This window comes from Diabrotica virgifera, chromosome 6, assembly GCF_917563875.1.
Source record: "Diabrotica virgifera virgifera chromosome 6, PGI_DIABVI_V3a".
Taxonomy (NCBI): domain Eukaryota; kingdom Metazoa; phylum Arthropoda; class Insecta; order Coleoptera; family Chrysomelidae; genus Diabrotica; species Diabrotica virgifera.
Genome location: NC_065448.1, coordinates 242338033 through 242354352, shown reverse-complemented (window position 1 = coordinate 242354352; position 16320 = coordinate 242338033). Strand labels below are relative to the sequence as shown.

At 33.9% G+C, this 16320-nt stretch overlaps 1 protein-coding gene across 1 annotated transcript in view; it reads left to right on the top strand.

Moving 5' to 3' along the window:
• LOC126886334 (uncharacterized) overlaps positions 1-16320 on the top strand; it is a 121017-nt gene that overhangs the window by 84964 nt on the left and 19733 nt on the right. The window contains exons 20-23 of the mRNA XM_050653205.1: positions 10591-10704; positions 13833-14028; positions 14759-14985; positions 15329-15531. Of these exons, the coding sequence (XP_050509162.1) occupies positions 10591-10704; positions 13833-14028; positions 14759-14985; positions 15329-15531 (740 nt within the window). The remainder of the gene's footprint in view (positions 1-10590; positions 10705-13832; positions 14029-14758; positions 14986-15328; positions 15532-16320) is intronic.

The following is a 16320-nucleotide window of genomic DNA, read 5'->3' as shown; positions in this document are numbered from 1 at the left end:
GAAATCCAGGCCCTAGAAGAATGTCATGGTTGCGGAATTTGAGAGAGTGATTTGGCTGCACCACTAACGAACTCTTTTGGTCAACTGTAAACAAGGTCAGGATAGCCTTGATGATTTCCAATCTCCTACAGGAATGGCACAAGAAGAAGAAGTGGAACATGTACCACAGATTTCGAACCGCTGCCTTGAAGTAATACGAGGCTTACTTGAAATGCATTAGATGCATTACTGGTATGGGAGGTAAAGATACACCAAAAAGCTAAGTGTCATTAAAAAATCAAACAAGGTCCAAAGAATTATATTACCTTGGAAATATAGGGGCTTAAAGACGCATAACATCAGCATCTATAGAGGCGTTAATGGATATTTGTCGTATGCACATCATTGTAAGAGAAAATGCGAAAATGTAATACTAGAGACTGTAAACAAATCTTAGCAATGTAATGCCTATAGCGGTGTATAGAAAATTTTAGAAAATGTACAGGTGGACAATGTCCAGATGACTACCTCGAACTTATTGAACTGACGCTGTTGGTGTTGGGACAACCAATAGAAAAAATTCACTGGAGAGCACTTGGGCCTATACACCACGGTCGGCGGATGGCTAAGCTTATTTATGCATATAAGTTGTACCTTTTTCTAGGTCAAGGAGTTCACCATCTCACAAATAAGGAAAAAGAAAACTTAGATTTATCCGTTTCGATGCCGGTATAAGCAATCCCCCACTTACTGACCAACGGCTTCGGGCGGATGAGTTGGTAAGTGGCAGGGCACTCTTTTGTCCTGAGACTGAGAAATCGGTCTCGAAGGCGGATGAACCCTACAGAATGGTCAACGGTATAAGAATTCAGAAGGCAACGGGAAACCACTGCATTAAAGACTCATGGAGTATTCCTATAAATTGTCATGGCTTACAGAAATGACAATCAACAACCTACTAATCATGGTTCTCGGATGCCAAGATTCGGCAGGGGAAGAAACAATAGCAACGACAGGGCTTCCCAGGCCGTTAGTCAGCGAAATCCCTGTTCCCTAAATATATACAAATACACCTACAAAATCGCTGCATGGAATGTAAGAAGTATGTATGAACCTGGAAAACTGAGGAATATACAGCAAGAGATGATGCGACTAGATATCGATATATTAGGAATAAGCGATACAAGATGGGCCAGTTCTGGCGAACTCAATACAGACAATGGGCGATTCTATTACTCTGGAAGCAGCGACACCCAACACAGATGTGGTGTTGCTATGATCCTCAGTGAAAAAGTAACGAGATCAGTAACAGGCTTCGTTCCGGTGTCCGAAAGAATTATAATGTTGCAGTTATTGACAGCTCATGGAAAAATGAACCTAATTCAGATTTATGCGCCAACTGCTGACAAAAATGAAGAAGAAATAGAGAACTTTTATAGCGAACTTCAAAAAACATTACAGCTCACAGCATCTAGAGACATAACAGTGATCATGGGTGATTTCAATGCAAAAATTGGCGAAGGAAAATGCTACCCTAATGTAGAGCCATATGGACTTGGCGAACGAAATGACAGAGGGGATCGCCTAATAGAATTTTGCCAGGAACATAATGTTGTAGTCGCAAATACATTCTTTAAATTACCTAAGCGACGCATTTATACATGGAAATCGCCAGCTGACAAAGACAACAAAATCGTCAGAAATCAAATTGACTACATCCTAATAAAGCACAGATATCGAAACTCAATTCAGGTAGTAAAGGCATATCCAGGAGGGGACGTATCTTCTGATCACAGTCTTCTTATTGCTAGGTTTCAACTTCAACTAAAAAAGACGCAAAAAAGCCGCAACAACAATAAACTTAACATACAGAAACTTAAGTCAGAAGAAATAAAAGAAAATTTGAAACATGAAATCAACACAAATCTAGATAGAAACCCAAGAAATAATTGCAACGTAGAACAACAGTGGCAATTCTTCAAAACCTCTATATTAGAGCCAAGTAAAAAAGTACTTAAAACAACCAAATTTAAGAAAGAAGAATGGATGACGGAGGAAATTCTAGAGTTGATGAATGAAAGAAGAAAAAACAAAACAATTAATAAGACTCGCTATAAACAGCTTCAAAACCAAATAAGAAGAAAAATTAGGGAGGCTAAAGAAACCTACTTCTCTGAAAAATGTAAAGAAATAGAAGAACTTCAAAACATATATGACAACTTCAACCTACATAAAAAAGTCAAAGAACTAGCCGGAATAGGAAATAGAAGAACCTCAAATATATTGCTCGACAAAAACGGAAATTTTATATTGGAGACAGAACGAAAACCACGACGATGGAAAGAGTACATCGAGGAACTATTTCATGACCAGAGAGAAGCTAGTAATCCGTAGATAGCCAAACCGGAGATGTAGGCCCAGAGATAACCAAATCAGAGGTTAGTCAGGCAATAAACTCTACGAAAACCAATAAATCTGCTGGTCCAGATGAATTACCTAGCGAGCTGATAAAGTTGGTCAACGAGAAAAACCTGGACATAATAGTAGAACTGTTCAACGCTATCTATACTACGGGATTCATCCCTAGAGAAATGTTGACATCAGCATTTGTGTGTTTGCCAAAAAAAGTGAATGCCAAAGAATGCAGTGACTACCGAACCATAAGCTTAATGTCACATACCTTGAAAATTCTGCTGAAAATTTTCCACGCCAGAATGCACTCTAAACTGGAGCTGGATATTAGTGACACTCAATATTAGTTCCACAATGGAATGGGCACCAGAGAGGCATTATTCTCCTTCAACGTGCTGACACAGGTTTGGATGTTAACCGTTCTCTTTACGTCTGTTTTATAGACTACAATAAAGCGTTTGATAAAGTAAAACATGACCGACTCATCGAAATTCTAAAAACTAAAAACCTAGATGAAAGAGATTTAAGACTTATAACACATCTCTATTACAATCAGCGAGCAATAGTAAGAATTGAAACATAAACATCTGAAGAAATGGAAATAAAGAGAGGAGTCAGGCAAGGCTGCATATATCACCTCTATTATTTAACGCTTATTCTGAAGAGGTAATGCGAGAAACTCTGGAAGATGAAACAGTCGGCATAAGAGTAAATGGAGTCTTAGTTAACAACATCAGATATGCAGATGATACAGTAATAATAGCCGATAATTTACAAGACCTGCAAATACTCATGAGTAAAATAGTAAGGTGTAGTAGGGAGTACGGACTCTCTCTCAATATCAAAAAGACAAAGTTTATGAAAATTAGTAAAAACAACCATAATACTAACGAAATCTTGATAGTAGAGGGCCAGCAGATCGAAAGAGTAAAAAAAGTACACCTACCTAGGGACACTTATAACCGAAAATAATGACTACATTGCAGAAGTCAAAGTAAGAATCGAGAAAGCACGTTTTTAATTTTATGAAAATGAAAAGGTCCTATGTAGCAAAGATTTAACATTAGCTCTTAAAGTACGCCTAACAAAATGTTACGTATATAGTGTACTATACTATGGACTGGAATCATGGACGTTAAATGTAGAGACAATGAGACGACTTAACGCCTTTGAAATGTGGACGTATAGAAGAATTATGAGGGTTTCCTGGGTAGATAGAGTTACGAACAATGAAGTACTGAGAAGAATAGGTAAAGAGAAGGAAGTTGAATTTACAATTAAAGAAATAAAACTACAGTACCTCGGACATGTGATGCGGGGCGAGAAGTATGGCATCCTGCGACTCATAATGCAGGGAAAGATAGATGGCAGAAGAAGCATCGGCAGAAGACGAATTTCATGGCTGAAGAACCTGAGAGAATGGTTTGGATGCAGCTCAAAACAACTATTTAGAGCTACTGCCTCAAAAATTAAAATTGCTATGATGATTGCCAACCTCTGTAGCGGAGATGGCACTTGAAGAAGAAGATGCACTTTTGTATGTGAAAAACTGGGTTGTGGCTCCAATCAGCGCCAATGCAGCTTTCAACGACCTAATTTTTTGGAAAGGGGCTGGGAAATACAGCGTCATTGATGAATACCAATGCTAGATATTCATTGATGAATATCTAAAACTATCATAAAAGCCATACAGCCACATTTGTGGTACCTATCTGACGAAATGGTCAGGTTATCACTTTTTTCCAATAAAGTGAGCCTTGAAAACAAAGTGAGCATAGTGAATAAGATGTCTGTCCCGGCACCGCCAAGGATGATTAGAGGAAATGCCGATTTCATTAAGTGATGAATGTGAATTGGCAGATTTTGCTAATAGTAGAACAATGTTGTTTACTAAGCTAAACATTATGCAAAGCTTTAAACAAGCACCCAAGTGAATGGGAACAGGACCCGACGTTTAAAGAGGCAAAAATACAGTAAATAAAATCAAAGTGGTCAATGACATCGCAGAAAGAGGTGTAAAACTATTTTAAGATTTTAACAAATGATGAGGACGAAAAACAGCTGTTACTGAAGATTGTCGAGGCTAATCGAAAACAAGTCCTGACTAAACCAACAAAGAAGGCCGTTCTAGAAATTCTACAGAAACCATCCATTTCCAAAGAGAAAATTTAAAGAGTTCAGTTTTATTATGGTCTTCACTATAAAATGTAAATGTTGTTCTGAAGCTATTTCCTTGTGGCATGTTTATAATCAACTATTTTCAATGGGAAATAAGCCAAAATTTTACCAAAATAATAATTTTATTAACAATTGATGGATTCGACCGTTACTTGATGGAAGTTCATTTTATCTCACAATAAAACACTGAAAAACGTTTGTTTTCTATACTTCCACAAAATTTATTACAACTATGTTATTACTACAGCTGTTTCGGCAAAGTGCCTTCCTTAAGTGATATATTTTACAATGTGTTTGCCTTTTTTAAGTTTTTAACTGAAGAGGTTGAGGAGTGGGGAGCTGTTTGTCTCGAGTTGGTCATTCAGAATTATATCTGTATTTTTTATTTATTAATTTCCATTGATTCTAAAAGTGATAGCTTAAGGCCTTTATTTTGAATATGTAGAATTTGAAACTCTTCATTGAAAGAATGATTATGATCTAGAAGGTGAAGTGCGTATGTAGAAGTGTCTGTTTTTCAATTGTTGAAAGCCCTTTTGTGTTCTGCTTTCCGTTTGTCAAAAGTTCTGCCAGTTTGACCGATGTAAGTTTTCGGACAGTCACCACAAGTTAGTTTGTACACACCACTCTGTAGTTGCTTTCTCTTTCGGCTTTTATTGTTTTTAATATGTTTGCTTAAGTTGTTGTTAGCTCTGAAAGCTGGTGTTATTCCTTTCTTTTTTATGTATCTGGCTATTTTTGTTGTTGTTTTGCCAGTATATGTGAGAGAGCAGAAGGTACTGGGTTCTTTCTGTGGTGGTGGATACACTAATTTCAAGGCTTTCTTATGCTTATATCATTAGACAAATAGCAGTAAACAATGGCTATAACGAACAAACAGTTAACAATATTTTAAACCAAAAACTCCATAAGAAAGCCTTGAAATTAGTGTATCCACCACTACAGAAAGAACCCAGTACCTTCTGCTCTCTCACATATACTGGCAAAATAACAACAAGAATAGCCAGATACATAAAATAGAAAGGAATAACACCAGCTTTCAGAACTAACAACAAAAGCAAACATATTAAAAACAATAAAAGCCGAAAGAGAAAGCAACTACAGAGTGGTGTGTACAAACTAACTTGTGGTGACTGTCCGAAAACTTACATCGGTCAAACTGGCAGAACTTTTGACAAACGGATACCAGAACACAAAAGGGCTTTCAACAATAGAAAAACAGACACTTCTACATACGCACTTCACCTTCTAGATCATAATCATTCTTTCAATAAAGAGTTTCAAATTCTACATATTCAAAATAAAGGCCTTAAGCTATCACTTTTAGAATCAATGGAAATTAATAAATTAAAAAATACAGATATAATTCTGAATGACCAACTCGAGACAAACAGCTCCCCACTCCTCAACCTCTTCAGTTAAAGACTTAAAAAGGCAAACACATTGTAAAATATATTACTTGAGAAAGGCACTTTGCCGAAACAGCTGTAGTAATAACATAGTTGTAATAAATTTTGTGGAAGTATAGAAAACAAACGTTTTTCAGTGTTTTATTGTGAGATAATTTTATTAACGTTTCGACGCCCAAGTCGGGTGTCGTTATCAAAATACAAAATAATATCAACGACAATAAATATTTTGACAACGACACCCGACCTGGGCGTCAAAACGTTAATAAAATAATTTTTTTGGTAAAATTGTGGCTTATTTCCCATTGAAAATAGTTGATTCTATCCTAATATGTCTTGTAATTTTTTCAAAAATCTATAAAAATATTCCCGTTAACAGTATTGAGCACTGCCTTCCAAGTGACTTATGGCTTTCATATTTTGGCTCCTTACTTCTTTTATTAATTCAAAACGAATTGGGGGGTCCATTGAGTCAACTTGAGTTTTTCACATAATATCTTGAACCACCCTAGTGGACATTTGCTCAAGATGAGGATAAGGTAGAAGTACTCTACAATCAACTAATAACAAAAAAAAACAGGGACACAAATAGCAACTCCAAAAGATTAAAGCAAGGATGTTGCCTGTCCCCTAATTTATTTAAAACATACCTCGAAAGCGCTTTAAAAACATGGAAACAAAAATTTAGAACAATGGGGAAACGAGAACAAAAAAAGATCTCATATTAGACGACATGACCACGCAGGGCCGTAAGTACGAAGTTGAGGGCCCCGGGGCAAACGTGATCTGAGGTGTCTGGTTTACTCCCCACACCTCTACCGCTGATGATGACTCATCAACAAGACAAATCTGGTTAGGAAGGGCAATACTAAAATAGAAACCAGAAGGAAAGAGAAAACCAGGTAGGCGGAAAAAAAGTTGGAGTGAAGGAATAGACAAACAGGTGGGAGAAAGAAACAAAAAAGAGGACCTTTGGAATAACTGGACGAGGTGACGATCAAAAGCCGGAAAAAAGCGGAGAACGTTATAAACCGATATCTAGTAGGGTAGTAGTGCTCCTTGATAATCAACAATGACGATTGTTACTCAGAAATCATACGTAGACTAGCTAAATTCATTAAAATAACGTATGTGTGTGTTGTGTGTGTGGGTATGTGTATTGTATGTGACATCACTTATTTGCTGCCATGATAAAGCATAGGTTAAGATGGTAAAGGCAACTTCAACGTCGAATTACCCAAAACTAATAATAATCGCTGTTTATCACATTGCTATTTACACTAAGCATCAAAATTAACGCACCACCTTAAAAATGGGACATTTTTGATGTCTCCTATTGCCTAAACCTGTCGTCCGATGTGAGTGATTTTTTTAGTATATTATAGCTTTATTCTTCAAGAATATCGATGTAATAATATTATTCCTAAACAGGTAAGTGTCATGGTATACCGGGTGTTAAAATGATAGTGTGTTTTTTTCCTCAAAGTTTGGAACACCCTGTGGAATATTCTAGCATATATAAAATATTGAAATTAAAACTCAACTATAGGCTTAGGCTTTCCTATAATTTTGCTTTTCGATTTATTCGTTTATGTGGCATAATAAAAAAGTTAGGTATTTTAAGAACTAGCCATGTTATTCATCAATACAGGGTGTTTCTAAATAAGTACGACAAACTTTAACGGGTAATTCTGCATGAAAAAATAATGACCATTTGCTTTATAAACATATGTAGTGTTGCCCAAGATCGGTCTTGGTCTTGCAGTCTTGGTCTTTTTCTTGCGTTTTCGCAAGACCAAGACCAAGAACAAGACCGCCAAATTTTAGCAAGACCAAGACCAAGACTTACCATGCAAGACTTGAGCAAGAACAAGACTAAGCCTGCGAGACTCTTGCGTCTTGCAGTTAGAACTGAGGGTCGTTTTAGGGAGTATATTAGTTCGAATATATTCTTAGATACTTTATGAGAAACAAAAAAAATTGTAACAAAAATTTTGAAAATTGGACTTATGCGCATTACGAAACGAACAATACCATACACATACATACATAGGGAATCAAAATATCCATTTAAAGAGCACTTGACACATTTGACATGTAATCAGAGGTCATTATTACAATGTAAAAATAAAATATTTTGTACAATCCTTCCCAGCAGACGACTTCTCTGAAATTAATTGTCTGGGTTATGAGAATAGTCGCCTTCTAATCATAACATAACATTCTTGCTTTGCCACGCCGATAGAAATATCGAATATCGTATCCAAATTTTTAAGGATAATATGCCACCTTGATAAAAAGTATACCTAATAATTAATTCATTTTTTTCATTATTAGTTTTCTAGGAATTTAGACACCACATGTCTTATCGGTAATATAGAATAGTAAGACCATTGTATTGTTTTTGATGAATGTGCTATGAGGTCACTCCATTAAAAAAAATTGCCGAAACAGCGCGGCTTATATTTAAAAGTATGAGAACGAGGCAAAAGAACAGATAATGCCGGATACCGTAACAAAATACCGAAATACTATGTAATAACGATATAGACTTCTCCAAAAAATTTATGCACCACCTTATAAACGGGTCATTGTTAATGTCTCGAATTGCCTAAACCTGTTGTCCGATTTAAGTAATTTTTTAATAATATATGTTGTCTTATTTTTATAAATGTCGCTGAAATAATATTGTTGCTAGACAGATCAATTATTGTCATTGTACACCGGGTGTAGGTACCAATCAAACTGTGTTTTTTCTCAGAGTGGAATTTTCATCATTACTCTGTGGAATATTCTAGCATTTATAAAATACTGAAATTAAAACGATATCCTCATATTTTCTTAACATTATTTTTTTTTATTCATTCGCTTATATTGGATAATAAAATACATAAGTTTCTAATAAACTTTAGTTAGTTATGCACATTAGTCATTAGAACATATGCACGGATCACTTAGATCGTGGGTTCAAACCCCACCTGGTGTCAATTGTCTAGATCAGTAATTCTTAATCTTTTTGAGTCATGTACCACAAAAAACTTTTTATTATTTTTGTTACTACCTAACTGAATCTAATTAACAATAAATTATAATAATTGTGGTGGTGATTTTGGCTGTTTTTGCGTTTTGTGTACCATCGTAAATAATGATATTATGTACCACCAGTGGTACATGCACCACAGATTGAGAACCGCTGGTCTAGATATTTATTAATTTGGCTGGTATTTACTATGGCTATGATATTCCAGTTTAAAATGTACCTCTCTGTTACGTTGTTCAAAGATATACAATAGGCTAATAGGCAACTGCGAGACTTGCAAGACTCTTGCTGCAAGACCAAGACCAAGACCAAGACCGGGAGTGCAATACCAAGACCAAGACCAAGACTAGGTGTACTGGCGCAAGACCAAGACCAAAACTGTCTAAGTCTCGTCTTGGTCTTGCATTTGGGCAACACTAAACATATGTCCGCAAATGCTTCGTTTCCGAGATACGGGGTGTTGAATGTTTTCTTATAAACTGACGATTTATTTATTGCTCTAAAACCGGTTGAGATATGCAAATAAAATTTAATAGGTTCTAAGAGGTAGTTATTGTACATTTTTTGACATACAATTAAGAATTTTATATTCACCATTGGCGGGCATACGGGTCATACTAACCGGTCATATTACCCGTATGTACGCCAATGGTGAATATAAAATTCTTAATTGTATGCCAAAAAATCCGCAAGAACTACCTCTTAAAACCTACCAAATTTCATTTGCATATCTCAATCGGTTTTAGAGCAATAAATAAATCGTCAGTTTGTAAGAAGAAATTCAACATCTCGTATCTTGTAAACAAAGCATTGGCAGACATATGTTTATAAAGCAAACGGTCATTATTTTTTCATGCAGAATCCTAGGAATCATAAACTCCTTAAAGTTTGTCTCAATTTTTAATGAAGAACGTTGCTAGTTGTTAAAGTCCCTAACTTTTTTATTATCCCACATAAGCCAATGAATCAAAAGGCATAATGTTAAGAAAGCCTAAAGCTATAGTTGAGTTTTAATTTCAATATTAAGTTATATATACGCCACAATATTCCACAGGGTGTTCCAAACTTTGAGGAAAAAAACACTATTATTGTTACACCCGGTATACAATGACACTTATCTGTTTAGCAAAAATATTATTACATCGATATTTTTGAAGAATAAAGCTATAACATATTTAAAAAATCGCTAAAATGGGACAAACAGGTTTAGGAAATACAAGACATCAAAAATGTCCCATTTTTAAGGTGGTGGTGCGTTAATTTTGATGCTTAGTGTATTTTTAAGAGTCAACATTATGGTTAGCTGATTTTAGATATAGATAATCTTATTTTGTCTTTTTCATGGAGTATGATACTGTCGGTTATTTAACCCTATCTATCTTTTATTTTCGTACAGAAAATTATTTTTGTTTTTAAAAACAACCAAGATAATTGCTGGGCTACCTGATATATACCAATAAACCACATTTTTGACTTTATATAAAGCCCAATTTTATTTACAAAAACTAATTGTTACAATAAATCCGTTATTTTGAATATAAGAAAACATTTTTAAGTCATTGCTGTTACTAAAGCACAATGGCGACTACCAAAAACCTTGTAAAATTATTTGACAGGCCCAAAGAGTTGTGTATTATGCCCAAAGGAGACGACAAAACTATATTTGATGTGCCTGCGGAATATTTGGTGAGTCAAAATTGTTTAAATTTACATAAATGCTGTTTGTATATTCTTCTTCTTCTTCTTTTGGCATCATAATCCTAGATAGGTCTTTGCCTATCGGGCTATGTCCTTCCATTCAAATCTCTATGCGTTCGTTTGTTTCATTAGCCATTGTATTCGCAACAACTGAGTATTACAAGGAAGGGTTGCTTCGCTTAATTCCCTATTCATCAGATTACCAAGGCTCCCTTCTTCGTCAGTCCTGACCCTACCTTCCACTGGGGGTGAGTTACTTAATCTCCAGTGGGGTTCCTCAGGTTACCGGTCTGTGGAGGTGAAGATAGGAATTGAGTAGGAGAGGCTAAGTGATGCCAACACGATACGGCATCATTACTCTTCACTACCCCCTTACACACCACAAACATATTTACGCTTTTTCTATCATTAACCCAAAAAATGAATCTATTAGGGGAGTGCATATAGATTTTCACTTCGGAAAAAATCAAACAAGATAGAACTTTTTGTAATTTCATTAAGAAATGTTTAATAAACAACATATCAAAAGTTCGACTCGAGAAGTGGGTGCTTCATTTTTTATTAAACAAATGAAGTACGAAATTAGATGTTTTTTTAAATAACTCCGAAAATATAAATTTTAGAAAAAAACTGACTCGACCATTGAAAAATTCAGAAAATTTTACAAAAAAAAACTTATAGAATGTTCTAAAATTAAATCTGTATCTTCTATAATTTTTTATTTATAACGCTAAAGTCACCCTGCTCACAAAAATTGGCCCACTGTAAACTAACGCACGGCGAAGTGCATGGTTGGGTTATTTTAATGTAATTCTTTAACTAATGGATCAAATGAAATTTTTTAAATTGAATATGAAAGAAGAATAATTAAGCTGTCTTATGGTTATAATAGAAAGAAATAAAATGTATGCGTATAAGTACGGTTTGGACGGAAAATGAGCCTTACATGAATTTGGTTTAAAAATGATTTAAAAATGTGTAACTAATACAATTTTCCTTATAAAACTCTCAATTGTGTACAACTTACCTTTCAAGCATTTTGCTAAATGATGTTTAATCCAAAAAAAATCTCAAAAATTTAATTCAAATGATATGACGTCTCAAAAAATGTAATTTTTGAAATCTTCGTAGTTTTATAGAATTACCACCAATTTAAGACGGTATTACTCAAGTTTTAACAGACCTATTAAAGTTTTACAAGTGTTTTTTTTTAATCTTAGGATGCAATCTTTAAAATGCACTAAAACATTTTGCTTTAGAAATGAAATAAACTATTTATTTTTAAGAACATTAAGAAAGATAACAAAAATGTAATACAAAAACCGAAAATTGCCAGCTAAAAAAATGTTTATACAAAATGATCAAAACTTTTTTCTGTAAAACTTACCTAAAATACATTTAATAATAAGCTTCAACAATAATAAATATTCAGCAAAAAAATTTTTTAGCTCTTATACAGTATGTCTGCGTAACGTGAAATCTTTTGATAACTTTTTTATTGTCAGTTATTGTTACGAAAAAAATATTCTTTATAAAATACTCTGCATCGTATATAATACAAGATGCAATCATCAAATATCACATTTAATTAATGTTATACGAGGTATGTCAAAAAATATGAATTTCACTCAAGAGTAAAGTACCTTTACATTTCACAATATCGAAAATTGTTATAAAGAAAAGTTGTTTGGAATTAAAAAATTTGTTTTAGTGTTCAATTACATCCTTCTAATTAAAATATTGTAAATAATAAAGGCACTAAACTCTTAAGAAAAATTCATATTTTTTACATACCTCGTATAAAATTGAAAAAGTCTGATAAATGCTTGTATCTTGGATTTTAGACTAGGGAGAGCATTTTATGAAGAATAACTTTTTTTCGTAAAAGTGATAATAAAATAGTTATCATAATTGTAATAAAATGATGATAAATATCCGTAATTTGAGAAAAAATTTAAATTTTTTTTTTCGATTAGAATAATGTAATTGTATATTTAGACATAGTTTCTAATTTAAAACAACTTTTCATAATAGCATTTTTTGATATTCTGGAATATAAAGGTACTTTACCCTTTAACGAAATGAATATTTTTGACATAACTCGTATAAAATTGATAAAATTTGATATCTGATGGTTGGGTTTTAGAGTTTTGACTATCCAGAGCATTTTATTAGGAATAACTTTTTCGTAAAATTGATAATAAAAAAGTTTGCCATGTGGTTCCTAGCTACGCAGACACACTGTATAAGAGCTTCTCTATAAGAATTTTCAAATTGCAATGCCATATTCGGATTCAGCATGATCACAAACAAAATAGAAACATATTTGATCAAAGTAAAATGATGAATTTAACGATATTTTTAAAATTATTTATACAAAACAATTGTTATTGTTTAAACAATTAATAAACAATTAGCGGCCAAATCTGCGAGTAGAACTTTTTACTTTAACATGTATATAAACTAACAAAATAAGTTTTAGAAAAATATAAGCTTGTTTAAATTTTTCCGAAACAATGCATATTTTCGTTCTAATTGCACTCCCCTATATCTAAAACATCAAAATTGTTTTTCTATTGTGTGTCTTTTTTATTCAGTTCCCCGCACTTCCTCCGCCAATCATAATTGGTCTAACCATGAGCGTTTTTCTATCTATTCCATCCGCATTACATGCCATACCCACCTCAGACATCCGATCACAATGTATTTTAGGACATCTAGTTTGTGGACTATTCCACAAAAAATTCGAAGATGTATCGTTTTCTCCACACTCCTTACACACTTAAGTTGCCTTAATACTTTTCTTTCGAAACATTATAATATGTTTTCATTACTACTTGCTTGTTAGAGTCCATGTAACCATATGCCAGGACTGGGCGTATTATCGTTTTGTAGAATTTTACTCCTGTATTTTCCTTTAATAAGGAAATTCAGCCCAAAATGGCAACTATTGTTCGTCCAAAGCCTTCAGTATGTTTACAGTTAGTTTTTCTATCTCATTTAGAGAATTTTTGAAGTTCTGCTACGTATTTTCAATTTATTTGCTATTATTTTTTCAGATATGTGTTTGTATATTGTTGTCTAATTCTTCTCCTTTGGATTATATATTATTTTAGCCTGACCAATACAAAACTGTTGGCGTTCAACTTGTGTCAAAATTTGGAGAAGAAGCCCTTGGAGGAAAAATTCAAGTGAAACCTATTTCGATTCCTTATCTGGGAGATGTTTTGGACTTAAAGAGAGACGAAAACTTTTCTTTATTTCTTCCTAGACACCGACAGATCGCTGGACAGCTTATCAATATTTACATAGGTAAGCAAATATGGAGTTAGATAAAAGAAAACCTGTATATACCTTGTCTTAAGTAATCAACTGCCTTGAGTATTTGGTCTAACATTTATTTTACTCTCAAAATTAACAAAAAAAACTCTGATTTTATGTGTATCTTTTTTTAGGTATAAATGATATATCCTCAATATGTTATTGATTACTAATCGTTGTATTTTCTTTCTACTGCTTTCCTCTTTTAATATGGGTAACATCCTACTGCATTTTGCCGTGGAATTTGCAACACAGTTGGTTTCATTTAACATAATTAGAGCCGCTTCTTTGATTTTTCTCTTTTTACCATGTGGTTCTGTCAGAACTTTACTTGAATCTTTCAACTGAAGTTTATGTGCATTGTCCCATGCGTTTACATATTTGAGATCTATCAAATTCTCTATTTTTAATATGATTGATGTTCACTTATTCTACGTTTAATGGTATTGATGTTTCACCTGAATAAAATATTCGCATTCACAAGGTATTTTATAAATATAATTCGTTGTTCTTTCTTGTTCGTTGTTAAGTTTAGTTGTAGATAAAATGGATCTCAATGTGTTTGTTGTTTTGAATGTGGTTGAAATGTTAAATTTATTTCCTATTGTTTAAATTTTTTGGATAATACTTTTATATGTTTATGGTATTGCCAGTTTTACAATAATTATTTCGAAATAATTATATTAATATACGAAATTCTATTTTTACAATTTTCTTTTAGGTATGCGTAATACAGACGATTTGTTATCCATTGCTGTATACACTAGAGATCGTGTCAACCCCTACCTCTTCAATTATGCTTTGTCTGTTGCTCTACTGCATAGACCTGATACCCAGAACGTAGATCTTCCATCTTTTATTAAATCTTTCCCTGATAAATATGTCGATGGTAAGGTTTTTGCAAGAGCCAGAGAAGAAACTAATATTGTGCCAACTGGCACGACTAGGGTAAGAAACGTACATACCTATTCATTATGAAGTTATTAGCCAAAAGTCCCCCCTCGTATCTTTTAACTTCTGTAGCGTAAACCTTCAATTTTAAGTACCCCACAGAAAAAAATCTAATAGTGTGAGGTCCGGTGACCGAGCTGGCCATTCTATCGAACCTCGTCCTCCAATCCACTTACCAAGATATTTAACATTATCGGTCACAGTGCTACGGTCAAGTCTACGTCCGTTCATTTTCTCCCTTCAAATTTTACTGTTAAGTATAACCGTTCAAAAGACACGATGGGGAGAGGGGACTTTTGGTAAGCATTGTATGTACATATTATATTAATTATGTTTGTAGAGTCCAATTGAAATACCAATGGACTTTACTGCTTCCAATCTCGAAATGGAACATCGATTGGCTTATTTCAGAGAAGACTTAGGCATTAATCTTCACCACTGGCATTGGCATTTGGTTTATCCATTTGATGGTGCTTTTGAAGTTGTCAATAAGAATAGGAGAGGAGAGCTTTTCTACTATATGCACCAACAAATTATGGCAAGGTAATTTTTAAACCTTTCTGTTAAGTCCTAATAAATTTATACCGTCAGTTTTAAAACAAATGGGAATAAATAACGACTAAACACCGAGCCTTGGTGTAGTCCCAATTTCACGTGAAATTTGTCAGTCTCTCCCACACCTGTCCTAATACTGGTTAGTACAGATTACTGCCTTATACATCTTTCCCACAATCTTTACATATTCACCGTATCATTTCTTAACGTGTTAGAGAATTTATCAAGGAACTCTACCATATGCTTTCTCAAGATCAATGAATATCATACTAGTGTTTCTTTCTTTATTCCTGTATTTTTTCAACTGCCTTACAATGAAAATTGCATCTGTTGTTGATCTGCCCTTCATTAAACCAAATAATTATCGGATTATCGGATATCTCGGTTTCTTCACGTATCCGTCTATCAATTACTCTCTCCCATATTTTCAGGGTGTGATTAAGTAGTTTTATGGCCCTGTAGTTTGTACATTGTTGTATAACTTCATTATTTTTGTAAACAGTTACTAATATACTGCTCTCCATTCGTCTGGCATTTGTCAAACTTCCATAATTCTAGTAAATAAACCTGTTAACTTATTCCGGTCTCTCCTAACGCTCTGCTAGTTCCCCAGTAATATTATCTGGTCCAAGTGCTTTTGGTTTCTTTATTTTTTGACGTATTTGAACCACTTCCTTGTTCGTTATTTTGGTGACAATTGTTGTTACTATCCGCGTTAACTCAACTTGTTTTCTTTCAAATTTTTCATTTAATAAACTGTCAAAGTACTTCTATTTT